The 13,612-nt window shown below is 42.6% G+C and overlaps 1 protein-coding gene across 9 annotated transcripts in view; it reads right to left on the bottom strand.

Annotated features, from left to right (window-relative positions):
* Positions 1–2,669: 2,669 nt before the first annotated feature.
* Positions 2,670–13,612, bottom strand: part of zmiz2 (zinc finger, MIZ-type containing 2) — a 34,702-nt gene continuing 23,759 nt past the window's right edge. For 6 of the 9 annotated variants that reach the window (XM_029709994.1, XM_029709993.1, XM_029709998.1 and 3 more), the window contains 7 exons: positions 13,352–13,509; positions 13,152–13,219; positions 12,999–13,067; positions 11,086–11,327; positions 9,371–9,486; positions 4,061–4,279; positions 2,670–3,272 (listed from right to left, as the gene is read on the bottom strand). In XM_029709994.1, coding sequence (XP_029565854.1) covers positions 3,165–3,272; positions 4,061–4,279; positions 9,371–9,486; positions 11,086–11,327; positions 12,999–13,067; positions 13,152–13,219; positions 13,352–13,509 — 980 coding nt within the window. In that variant the 3' untranslated portion in view covers positions 2,670–3,164. Of the gene's footprint in view, positions 3,273–3,589; positions 3,660–4,060; positions 4,280–9,370; positions 9,487–11,085; positions 11,328–12,998; positions 13,068–13,151; positions 13,220–13,351; positions 13,510–13,612 lie in introns of all 9 variants that reach the window. The other 3 variants (XM_029710001.1, XM_029709999.1, XM_029709996.1) reach the window with 3 other exon arrangements.

Here is a 13,612-nt window from a genome sequence, read left to right as displayed (position 1 = left end):
GACAAAGCGCTCGCGGAATGTATGCGACATCATCACGAATGATTGTAATAAAATACAGAGCTTTTGTGTTGCATTGTGAATAATCTTCTGATTGTCAGATTTGAAAAAGTGCTGTGTGTGTGCCTGCGTGATGCTACAGCATGCGTTGGGGGCCACGCCTGAAATGTTGCGGATGAATCGATTGTATCGGGTTGCTGACTCGAGCCTGAGTTCTGCTGAACATGGAATGACATCAGGGTGTTCTTTCCTGTAGCCTACCCTGCTACACCAGCTAGGGGGTCCGAATACAGTAAATAGACAACTAGGGAAACTTGATCATTCAGAAGTGACATTTTATACTTAGAAAACGGATGGAAAATATGGAAATCATCTTTAGAAAAAGTGGTGTGCAGTTAAATAGGACAATTCAACATTTCATTAATTGTATTATTAACTGACATTAGCCTCTAAGCATCATCATCTAGAGAATAATAAACCATGAAAAATTATTCCATAGCATGTGCTGTTCATGTCTCATATAGTAACCTTGGCCCATATTCACAAAGCATCTCAGGGTAGGAATGCTGATCTAGGATCTGGTCCCCCGTCCATATAATCTTACTCATTATGATCGGAAAATATGTGTGAATACAGGCCCCCATATGTCTTCTGACATTATGAATTTGACATTTCCTAACTCGTAGCCTCTGCTAGTTTAAACACATATAGGACAGATGTGCACAGCTTCACCAACACTTTAATTACTCTAATAACAACAATATTATCATGATTATATAAAAAAAAATGAATTGGATACAGATGTTCTTAAACTAAACATTGCACATCCAACATCTGGTGCTCTAAACAGTTAGGCCTGCAAACCAATGCCAACCTCAGAGGGGTGGGAACAGACAGATAGTCCCCTCAGGCTAAGGACCCAGAGAGAGGAAGCATGAAGGCTGTTTAAACCTTGGAAATAGGCTGTTTTAAATGTGTGTTACTGGGCTGGAGAGGAAGAGAGAGGGAGGAAGGAATGGAGGGAGGATACACATTCACTCCTTCACATATGGGAAACACATGGTGAGCATCATTTGTCCACCGGTCCTCTCTCCATCAATTCACAGGAGTTCACTGGGGATGCTTCGATCCATTCCCATCGTCTTGAAAGTGTGTGTGTGTACATTTGTGCATGTTTAAATGTCTCTGCAGTCTCTGCAGAAAGAGACAGGGTGAGAAGGGAGGAGCACCAGAGACAGATAGGGTGTGAGTGGAGGTGAGTTCCCCATGTCTGGCTTCTGACTCCCCCTCTATGTGTCCCACTCAGGGAAAAACAAACAGTTCAAACATCTAGTAGTTTCCTTATTTACCAACTGGCCTGATATGAGACACATCTCTCTCGCTTTCTCTCTCTACACAATTCCTCCCATCTCCTTTTGTGTGCTGGCTTTGTATGACCTCATCTGTATAGATACATTAAGGTGTGTACTGTAGGTATTTCCCAGGGCCCAGTTTCCTGATGGAACTTGGCTTAATGGTTTTATGCCTGGAGCAGACCAACTGCTTCATTGTATTTAGGTATACCAGAAGTACATTCATTTACAATGGAATGCTGCAGCTGCAGTGTGTTTGTTCTGTGTTGTGCATACATTGGATTTATCCAACATGTGCATCAAATTGTATGCGTAGACTTAACATAAACAGTAGCAAAAGGTGAATGTTGAACTTTTGTTGCTCATATATATATATCAAGTAACAACTTTGGATTACAAAATGAAAAAGTTGGACTGCAGAATGTATTATGCAGTGTTGATCCAACTGCGATGTTGGTCTGTTCTAGGCGTTACATTCTGCACAATTCCTACAACCCCGAATAGGTAACGCGTTTCCCAAACCAAAACGTATAGTGAAAGGTCGCTAAATGAATCATTGGAGCATGTGTCCATACTGATAGGATCGAAAAAACGGGAGTGCTGCTCTCAGATCAGCTTTCTCCATCCAAATCTTACCTTAACATTAGAATTATTTCACAATACTGACGGATAAGCTCCTAGAGAAAAATTACCGCCTACTTCTGCAAATATTGACGCAGCTTATTCTATTTGGCACATCATTAAGCACGTTAGGCTACACATGAACTATATTGACTAATTACAGACAGTAGCCTAAAAGTAGCAAAATAGAACTCGATTGAACATTAAATATATTTCAATGATTATAATAGGCCAATAGACAACTTTTTATTTGAATAGTCATCTCGGTTTTATTTGAAACATTTTTATACGTAGCTTGTTTGTATCAATTGCAAAGACATTGCAACTTTGTATTTGTATGCAACTTTGTTGTGAAGTTTTCGGCGGTCACAGAGATGGATAAACCATGTGATTCTATGATTAGAGCGATCGGTGTAATAAAGTGACGCGGGAGGGTAAAAATGATTCTAACGAAGCACGTAGCTGTTCTACTAGCGGTCGGAGGCAGGCGTTAAAATCAGGCCTATGAGCGTTTAAGTGCAACGTTAATAACGATGGTTTAAGGAAACAGCTCAATATATTCAACGATCCTCCTATGAAGGTTCTAACCATTAATTTAGCCTTAGATGCTTTTGGGAAACCGGGCCCTGGTGTAAACACTAAATATCCTCATTTCAGCATTCATAACTCCCATTTAGAATGAACAACAACAACTCTTAGTTTTATTTATGACACTAAGTAATGTCATGTCATGTCAGAGATCCACTGTCTGTTTCTCGTTTATTGACAAGTTCCACAATCATAAATACACAATGGAAAGTCAACATAACACTTAATTTCTGGTTTCTAAAAAGGTCCTTTAAAAAGTTGAAAATCCTTCGGCTTGTGATTTTTTAAGAACATTACAGTTATAGCGGCTGGCCAGTGCAGGCAGTCCCATTTTTCACTGGATTATTCTTTTTTAATTTATTTGATGGATCCAGAGTGCAAAGGGATGCTTTATAATGAGTCTAAAAACACTACAGTCTTGACAGAGTTTCCAGACAGAGAAAGTCATGTCTGTCTCTCACTACCCTCTGCACCTTCCTGTTGGTCTGGTCCACAGAGGGTAGGGATGGGCAGGCATGGGGTTTAAAAACATGAATCCTTCTCTGTCCCGTCCCCTCCCCCCTCTCAATAGGATGAAGCTGTCCCTAAACGAGGAAGGAAGAGTCTTCAGTTGTTCTCGAACAGAGAGAGCAGGTCATCGTTGCTGTTGCTAGGTAGATCTGGAGGACCCAGGTAGGACAACAGCTCGTCTGGATTGGTCAGCTCAGGGAGAAGCTGGAGAGGGGGAACAGAGAGAAAGAAGGGGGAGAGAAAGTGTTATTGTCATTGTTGCTTTGACGTGTTCCTTCGCTTTTCATGCCAATAAAGCGTCTTGAATTAAAATAAATGGATTTTGAAAAAGCAGAGAGAAAGGGGTAGAGAGAGAAAGAGAGAGAGAAAGGTTTGTTTGTGGCACATGGATGTGGCAAAAAACAAGCTCTTTCCAAGAGTGAAGGTAGCTTCAGATAGCTTCAGTTCGACATGCCCAATATAACTCAATCTACAGTATCGCTGAACGAGCAGCTAGCTGGCTTTCTGTGTGGTTGCCTTACGGTTGTCTAACGGTTGTCTTATGGTTGTCTTACGGTTGTCGAAGTAGAATGATCTGTGGAAGTTCCTCCCCTGCAACCGGTTCGCCCCGTCCCCAGTGAAAGAGGGAGGGTGGGGGTTAGTATAAAACCACCCACATGGGCCCAGATCCAATATCCACACCAGCAATATCACTTAGGATGTATGCCCAATATAGGACTTGGTAATGGCATCGCATGCATCACATGTACACACTTAACTTAAACCTGCATGAATCATGACCACTTCCTCATTGGTGTTGCATTTTCAAACCAATGTGTACCTTACAGATTTGCAAAGTGGATGTTTTCTATCGCAGCGGTTGCCCAATCTCACAAGGAGAAAACTTGTTTTTGCCATATCTGTATCGGCTATCATTGTGTCTAGAAAATATCTGTTATCGGTATTGGACACCATTTCCATATGGGTGTGACAGGGCTAAGGTAGAGACTTACGTCCAGGGTGTGATCCGCTCCCTCTCCTCCTCCCGCTCCCCCCAGGCCGAACGAACCCTCCGTCTGCAGCCGGGCATTCTGGGTATTGGAGTTCCGCTGCTGCATCTGTCCGCCAACGCCGCCTCCAATACTCTGGTTACCGTGAAGACCCTGCTGGTGCTGCTGCTGTTGTTGCTGCAGGGCATTATGGGAAGGGTCCATACGGCCAGAGTGGGACATCTGATGGAGAGCGAAAGAGAAGAGAGGGATAGGAAGGGAAGAAAGAGAGAACATCGAGTTTCACATTGTATGATGTTATTCGGAGGTTACGTTCAGGGCAGGTGTGAATGAATCCTTCACGACTTCTGCTCCACAGTCTGTGTGTGTGACAGAGAGAGAAGTGAAGAGGAGGAATGGTGGATGCTTTGTGCCCTCTCAAATACTTTGTTGGACAGCTGAGCAGCTGTCTGTGACAGGCGTGAGCGCCTGCAGGTGTGTGTGTGTGTTTGTAAGAGTGTGTGTGTGTGTAAATGCTGTCTCCTCCAGGCCCAGTCAAAAGGCTCTTCACTGTACACAAGCCAGAAGGGCATGACAGTCACTCTTAGATAACTTAGATGAATACATCACTTTATATAAACGTGCGCACGCACACAAAGTAGCATCAGGCAAAACTAATGTAACATGGTCAATCAGCTGATGCCTTTTTTCAAAGCCACTTACGGTGAACACAAACACACGATATTCACCCTACTCAAGAATCCACCTAACTGCCGTTGCAAGCACCATTCTCTAACCAACCGTACCATTGGAACCACAGCAAGACAGTGTTTGTGTGTCTGACTTACTACTCTACTGTGTCAAGGACAGTCAATGGTTGAATCTCAAATGGCACCCAATTCCCTATATAGTTCACTACTTTTGACCAGGGCTGTAGGGCTCTGTTCATATGTAGTGCACTATATGGAATAGGGTGCCATTTGGGACGTACTCGATGTGTGTAATTGGAAGCATGAGATGGTCATCTGATATTGGACACATTCTCAGGAGTTACTCCATTACCATACTACTGCTACTTTTAGTCACTGCCTGTCAGGCACTTTAAGATGTCCAATATGTACATATTTAAAAGTATGCCATGCAATTATAATATATTAGAGGATTTAGTCCTAACAAGTGTGCATCTGATAAGGGCACATTCCATTGAAGTTAACGGCAGTATATATATATATATATATATATATAGCATAATATACAGTCCCAGTCAAAAGTTGACACCTACTCATTCAAGGGTTTTTCTTTATTTTTACTATTTTCTTCATTGTAGAATAATAGTGAAGACATCAAAAAACTATGAAATAACAGATTCATGTAGTAACCCCCCCCAAAAAAAGTGTTAAATCAAAATATATTGATGACAGCTTGCACACTCTTGGCATTCCCTCATCCAGCTTCATGACGAATGCTTTTCCAACAGTCTTGAAGGACTTCCCACATATGCTGAGCACTTGTTGGCTGCTTTTCCTTCACTCTGCGGTCCAACTCATCCCAAACCATCTCAATTGGGTTGAGGTAGGGTGATTGTGGAGGCCAGGTCATCTGATGCAGCACTCCATCACTCTCCTTCTTGGTCAAATAGCCCTTACACAGCCTGGAGGTGTGTTTTGGATCATTGTCCTGTTGAAAAACAAATGATAAATCCACTAAGCTCAAACCAGATGGGATGGCGTATCGCTACAGAATGCTGTGGTAGCCCTCCTGGTTAAGTGTGCCTTGAATTCTAAATAAATCACTGACAGTGTCACCAGCAAAGCACCTCCATGCTTCACGGTGGGAATCACACACACGTGGAGATCATCCGTTCACCTACTCTGCGTCTCAGAAACACACGGCAGTGTTTTCCACTGGTCTAATGTCCATTGCTCGTGTTTCTTGGCCCAAGCAAGTCTCTTCTTCTTCCTATTGGTGTCCTTTAGTGGTGGTTTCTTTGCAGCAATTTGACCATGACGGCCTGATTCACGCAGTCTCCTCTGAACAGTTGATGTTGAGATGGGTCTGTTAGTTGAACTCTGTGAAGCATTTATTTGGGCTGCAATTTATGAGGTGCAGATAACTCTAAGGAACTAATCCTCTGCAGCAGAGGTAACTCTGGGTCTTCCTTTCCTGTGGCAGTCCTCATGAGAGACAGTTTCATCATAGCGCTTGGTGGTTTTTGTGACAGCACTTGAAACTTTCAAAGTTGTTGAAATATTCTGGACTGACCTTCATGTCTTAAAGTAATGATGGACTGTCGTTTCTCTGCTTACTCAAGCTGATCATATCATAAAATGGACTTGGTCTTTTACCAAAGACACCTACCTTGCCACAACACAATTGACTGTCTCAAACGCACTAAGAAGGAAAGAAATTACAAACAAACAAACTTTTAACAAGGCACACCTGTTAATTGAAATGCATTCCAGGTGACTACCTCATGAAGCTGGTTGAGAGAATGCCAAGAGTGTGCAAAGCTAACTTCAAGGCAAAGGGAGGCTACTTTGAAGAATCTCAAATATAAAACATTTTGATTTGTTTAACACTTTTTTGGTTACCACATGATTCCATATGTGTCATTTCATAGTTTTGTCTTCACTATTATTCTACATTGCCTAGAAGAACTCTAGGAACTCTGCCTACAAAGGCCAGCATCCCACTGACAAAGAAATGATCAGTCTATAATTTTAATGGTATGTTTATTTGAACAGTGAGAGACAGAATAACAACAAAAAATCCAGAAAAACGCATGTCAAAAATGTTATAAATTGATTTGCATTTTAATGAGGGAAATAAGTGTTCTGACTAGTCTCCCAGTCCTTGCAGCTAAAACCCCCCCCCATCCCTACAGCCTTATGCTGCCACCCCCATGCTTCACTGTAGCAATGTTGCCAGGTTTTCCCCAGACATGACGCTTGGCATTCAGGCCAAAGAGTTCAATCTTGGTTTCATCAGACCAGAGAATCTTGTTTCTCATGGTCAGAGTCCTTTAGGTGCCTTTTGGCAAACTCCAAGCAGGCTGTCATGTTCCTTTTACTGAGGAGGGGCTTCCGTCTGGCCACTCTACCATAAAGGCCTGATTGGTAGAGTGATGCAGAGATGGGAGAACTTTCCAGAAGGACAACCATCTCCACAGAGGAACTCTGTCAGAGTGACCATCGGGTTCTTGGTCACCTCCCTAACCAAGGCCTTTCTCCCCCGATTGCTCAGTTCGGCCAGGCGGCCAGCTCTAGGAAGAGTCTTGGTGGTTACAAACTTCTTCCATTTAAAAGTGGAGGTCACTGTGTTCTTGGGGAACTTCAATGCTGCAGACATTTTTTGGTACCCTTCCCCATTCCTTCGACCTCATGGCTTGGTTTTCGCTCTGACATGCACTGTCAATTGTGGGACCTTATATAGACAGGTGTGTGCCTTTCCAAATCATGTCCAATCAATTGAATTTACCACGGGTGGACCCCAATCAAGTTGTAGAAACATCAAGGATGATCAACAGAAACGGGATGCACCTGAGCTCAATTTCGAGTCTCATAGCAAAGGGTCTGAATACTTATTTAAAAAAGGTATGTTTTTTATTTTTAATACATTTGTACAATTTCAAAAAAACTTTTCGTATTGTCATTATGGGGTATTGTGTGTTGATTGATGAGAATGGCTTAAAAAATCTTTTTTTGTTGTTGAATAAAGCTGTATATTAACTTAACAAAATGTGGAAAAAGGGGTCTGAATGCCTTCCGAATGCACTGTACATCCATAACAATGAGCCAATGATGCACATTTTCTATGCCAGGTGAAATTGTGTTTGTCAGGACACTGTTGTTCGAGAGCTAGCCAACAACACAGCTAACACAATCACTTCAAACTGATGCTGGAAAGACTGCACTTTGTTTCGTTTGACCTGTTTTCTATTGATAGTTATTTCTATGTATGTATGTATGTATGTATGTATGTATGTATGTATGTATGTATGTATGTATGTATGTATGTATGTATGTATGTATGTATGTATGTATGTATGTATGTATGTATGTATGTATGTATGTATGCATGCATGTATGTATGTATGCATGTATGTATGCATGTATGCATGTATGTATGTATGTATGCATATCCATAAAAATGATGCTGATTCATGATTTTGACTGGCTGAGAAAAGCTGCCTGCCTGTCGGTCTCATACTATGGGACAGCTGGAGATCAAATTTGAATATTGAAACAATGTTGCAAATGTCAGAGAGACAGACAGCAAGGGTTATACAAATCTCAGCTGTTGAAAACTAAATGTTAGTCTAAAAGAAATGTGAGAATGTCTAGATTATTTTTATAGCGGAGATCAGGTTCATAAATTGCTTGACTGGGCTGATGAGACAGTGGATTGCGCAGTCAGATGGAACAGAGTAAATAGGCATTTTAACGTCATAGACAGTCAGTGGTTACTTGTGGAATAGAAACCAGCTGGAATGCGGTTTTAACCAATGACAATTCAGGATTAGACGCACCTGTTGTATATTGCTTTAATATATTATTCTAGTGGATGTATCACACTTACGCTGACCTTTTTTAAAATGTATTTTTACAAGTAGCACGTGTGTGCAAAAGCTGAATAATGTAGGCGCCCAGTAATTTAGGAGCGCAACGAAAAATATTTGAGATATTACATCTAGAATCCTTCAATCTTTCTAGGCGCACGGGTGCTCCTAAACACAAATTCCAGGTCACACAGCAAAATATTTAGGCACATATGTGAGTAAAATGGTCACACTGTAGAGCCCTGTGCACATCACCTAGTAAATCCAAGGGAGATAATGGAAAGTCTAATTAAGACAAGGCACCCAGAATTTTGCGTGGTTCACATTCCCAACGGACAAACATTTGTGTATAGTTCACTTTCCTGGACTGAAACAACTTTATATGCATTTCGATTGTATCAAACTAATTAATTCCTATAACTGAAAAGATAACAATGGAAAATAAATTAGAAGATTAAGTGCTTGTTTCAGGACAACATTTTTTGCCAATGCTTTCTGAGTATTTCAGAGTCCATTTGGACTTTCATGTTCACCCGTCTCGTTCAGCTCCGCTGTTAACCATTAAGTGACCTAATTGGAGCCTGTGATGTAGGAACATCAGTGTGTACTTTGACCCTGTGTTTGTCTGTGTTTCTTCACTCCCTTTCTAATCCAGTCAGACATTAGGCCATTCACTTTCAGACCCTGACTGACTTGAAATGGAATCTACCCCGGAAGCATATCACTATAGCCTGAGGGGATCTGTGTGTGTGTGTGTGTGTGTGTGTGTGTGTTACCTGGTCCTGCTGGTAGATGTTAGGTGGTCCAGGGGAGGTGAAGTCTCTCAGGGTGGGAGTTCCAGGGGTGTTGGGGAACTCAGAGAAGCCTGACTGGCTGGAGTATCCTTGACCTGCTGGATGAACAACACACGACAGACACAGGTGGAAGTGTTGTGTTGCAAAAAACTATTTCAATTGTAACTAATAGAAGGCAATATAATGAATTTGCTGTACAGTACCAGTCAAAAGATAGGACACTCATTCCAGGGTTTGCCTTTATTTTTACTATTTTCTACATTGTAGAATAATAGTGAAGACATCAAAACTATGAAATAACACATATGGAATAATGTAGTAACCAAAAATGTATAGATTTTACATTTGAGATTCTTCAAAGTAGCCACCCTTTCCCTTGATGACAGCTTTACACTCTTGGTATTCTCTCAACCAGCTTCACCTAGAATGCTTTTCCAACAGTCTTGAAAGACTTCCCACATATGCTGAGCACTTGTTGGCTTCTTTTCCTTCACTCTGCAGTCCAACTCATCCCAAAACATCTCAATTTGGGTTGAGGTCGGGTGATTGTGGAGGCCAGGTCATCTGATGCAGCACTCCATCACTCTCCTTCTTGGTCAAATAGCCATTACACAGCCTGGAGGTGTGTTGGGTCATTTTGCTGTTGAAAAACAATTGATAGTCCCACTAAGCACAAACCAGCTAGGATGGCGTATTGCTGCAGAATGCTGTGCTGGTTAAAGTGTGCCTTCAATTCTAAATAAATCACAGACAGTGTCACCAGCAGAGCACCTCCACAGGATCACACCTCCTCCTCCATGCTTCACGGTGGGAACCACACATGCAGCAGTCATCCGTTCATATACTCTGCGTCTCACAAAGACACAGCGGTTGGAACCAAAAATATCAAATTTGGCCAAAGGACAGATTTCCACCAGTCTAATGTCCATTGCTCATGTTTCTTGGCACAAGGAAGTCTCTTCTTCCTATTGGTGTCCTTTCGTTGTGGTTTCTTTGCAGCAATTCGACCATGAAGGACTAATTCACACAGTCTCCTCTGAACAGCTGATGTTGAGATGTGTCGGTTACTTGAACTCTGTGAAGCATTTATTTGGGCTGCAATCTGAGGTGCAGTTAAATCTAATGAACTTATCCTCTGCAGCAGAGGTAACTCTGGGTCTTCCTTTCCTTCGGCGGTCCTCATGAGAGCCAGTTTTATCATAGTACTTGATGACTTTTGCGACTGCACTTGAAGAAACTTAAGTATTGACTGACCTTCATGTCTTAAAGTAATGATGGATTGTCGTTTCACTTTGCTTATTTGAGTTTTTCCTGAAATAATTGGTATTTTACAAATAGGGCTTTCTTCTGCATACCAACCCTACCTTGTCACAACACAACTGACTCAAAACCATTAAGAAAAGAAATTCCACAAACTTTTAACAAGGCACACCTGTTAATTGAAATGCATTGCAGGTGACTACCTCATGAAGCTGGTTGAGAGAATGCCAAGAGTGTGCAAATCTGTCATCAAGGCAAAGGGTGGCTATTTGAAGAATCTGAAATGTAAAATATATTTTGATTTGTTTAACACTTTTTTGGTTACTACATGATTCCATGTGTTATTTCATCGCTTTGATGAGAAAAACCCTGTAATGAGTAGGTGTGTCTAAACTTTCGACTGGTACTGAATGTGTGTGTGCCTGTCTCCTCCCTACCTTGGCTGTTGTAGTCAGGTGTGTTCCTGCCCCCAGGTGGTAGACCCGGGTAGGGCGAGGAGGCAGGTCCCAGGGCAGCTATCATCTCCATGACATTGGGCATCATCATGTGACTGGGGCTGACCGTCCGGCAGCGCTTCAACACAGGCCCGTCTGCTTCCTCCTTTATGTGGATGTCTGGTTTAATGGGCACCGGCCTCCAGCCACACACTGGATCAATGGTGATCTCCTCATAGTCCGAGCTGAGGAGGGAAGAGAAAGGTTAGTGAATGAAGAAAAAGATAAAGGGCTCATTTCAAGGACACCTAACTGTAGACCTAATTCTGGCTAAGTTAATGAAGAACTAAAAATGAACATAGTAGGACAGGCAAATTCAGATCTAGACCTCAAAGCTAGTTCCACTTCTAATGTATTTAAATTCTTCCCCTTTAAATGGACTGCAGGTGGGAGTAATTCATTATCAGGTAGAACAGAAAACCAGCAGTACTCCGGTCCTCCAGGCCCAGATATGAACAGTAGGGGATGTGTACACAGACACACATTTTGTTCTTCTATCCTTGTGGGGACCTAAAACTGATTCCCATTCAAAATCCTATTTTTCCTAACCCCTAACCTGCCCCAACCCTTATCATTAACCCCTAACCTGCCCCAACCCTTATCATTAACCCCTAACCTAACCTGACCTAACCCTTATCATTAACCCCTAACCTGACCCAACCCTTATCATTAACCCCTAACCTGACCCAACCCTTATCATTAACCCCTAACCTGACCCAACCCTTATCATTAACCCCTAACCTGACCCAACCCTTATCATTAACCCCTAACCTGACACAACCCTTACTATTAACCCCTAAACCTGACCTAACCCTTATCATTAACCCCTAACCTGACACAACCCTTACTATTAACCCCTAACCTGACCCAACCCTTATCATTAACCCCTAACCTGACACAACCCTTATCATTAACCCCTAACCTGACACAACCCTTACTATTAACCCCTAAACCTGACCTAACCCTTATCATTAACCCCTAACCTGACACAACCCTTACTATTAACCCCTAACCTGACCCAACCCTTATCATTAACCCCTAACCTGACACAACCCTTATCATTAACCCCTAACCTGACCCAACCCTTATCATTAACCCCTAACCTGACACAACCCTTATCATTAACCCCTAACCTGACACAACCCTTACTATTAACCCCTAAACCTGACCTAACCCTTATCATTAACCCCTAACCTGACACAACCCTTACTATTAACCCCTAACCTGACACAACCCTTACTATTAACCCCTAACCTGACCCAACCCTTATCATTAACCCCTAACCTGACACAACCCTTATCATTAACCCCTAACCTGACACAACCCTTATCATTAACCCCTAACCTGACACAACCCTTACTATTAACCCCTAAACCTGACCTAACCCTTATCATTAACCCCTAACCTGACACAACCCTTATCATTAACCCCTAACCTGACACAACCCTTACTATTAACCCCTAACCTGACCCAACCCTTATCATTAACCCCTAACCTGACCCAACCCTTATCATTAACCCCTAACCTGACCCAACCCTTATCATTAACCCCTAACCTGACACAACCCTTACTATTAACCCCTAACCTGACACAACCCTTATCATTAACCCCTAACCTGACACAACCCTTACTATTAACCCCTAAACCTGACCTAACCCTTACCATGAACCCCTTACCCTTACTGTAACTCTAAACCTAACCCCTAAGCTTAAACTAGCATTTGTCCTCATGGGGATGTGGGAAATGTCCCCACGAGGGAGAATTGTCCTTGTTTTACTATTCTTGTGGGGACTTAGGGGGATTTTAGGTCCCCACAAGGATAGAAGGACCCCTCCCCCCCACACACACACACTTACTTCTGTATGTAAATTAGAATCCCCAGCATGTACTGGTCCACTTCTAGTCCCTCCAGTAGAGCGCTCTTACTGTGGAGTAGAGACACGGTCAGGTTAACTAAGAAACAACAGGTCTACCTATGGGAAAAACAGCAAATGGTTGTGTTAACCTACTTGCACACAGGGCATCTCCAGGTCCCTCTCTCACAGTTCAACTGCAGGTACGACTCCAGGTCAAAACACTGCAGAGAGAGACACAGACAAACGTTTAGGGTGTGTGTGTGTGTCTCTAGTCTCTCACCTGAGAGTTATAGTATGTAAGCTCTTGTTGGAGTATGTGTATGTTTTCACCAGTGTGCGTGTGTGTGTCTCACCTGGATGTGTCTACAGTCGTGTCCCCGTGCGGGCAGCTGGATGCGTCTGAAGGTGATGGGACATTTCAGAGAGACTTTGATGGCTGTCTGCTCCACACCATCCTCTCCGTTCAGCCCTGTGGTTCCAGGGGTGGTCCCACTATTGAAGTTCCTCTTAACTGAGATGGACATGGCGGGGTGGGGGAGGAGACAAGGCAGGCAAGAGAACGGGTGAGAATTGTGACAAAGTCTGTCTTTCTAAGCACCAACCAGGCAGTCAAT

The sequence above is a fragment of the Salmo trutta genome, chromosome 23, assembly GCF_901001165.1.
Source record: "Salmo trutta chromosome 23, fSalTru1.1, whole genome shotgun sequence".
Taxonomy (NCBI): domain Eukaryota; kingdom Metazoa; phylum Chordata; class Actinopteri; order Salmoniformes; family Salmonidae; genus Salmo; species Salmo trutta.
Note: the sequence above shows the minus strand (reverse complement) of the source record. Positions and strands in the feature narration are given on the sequence as shown.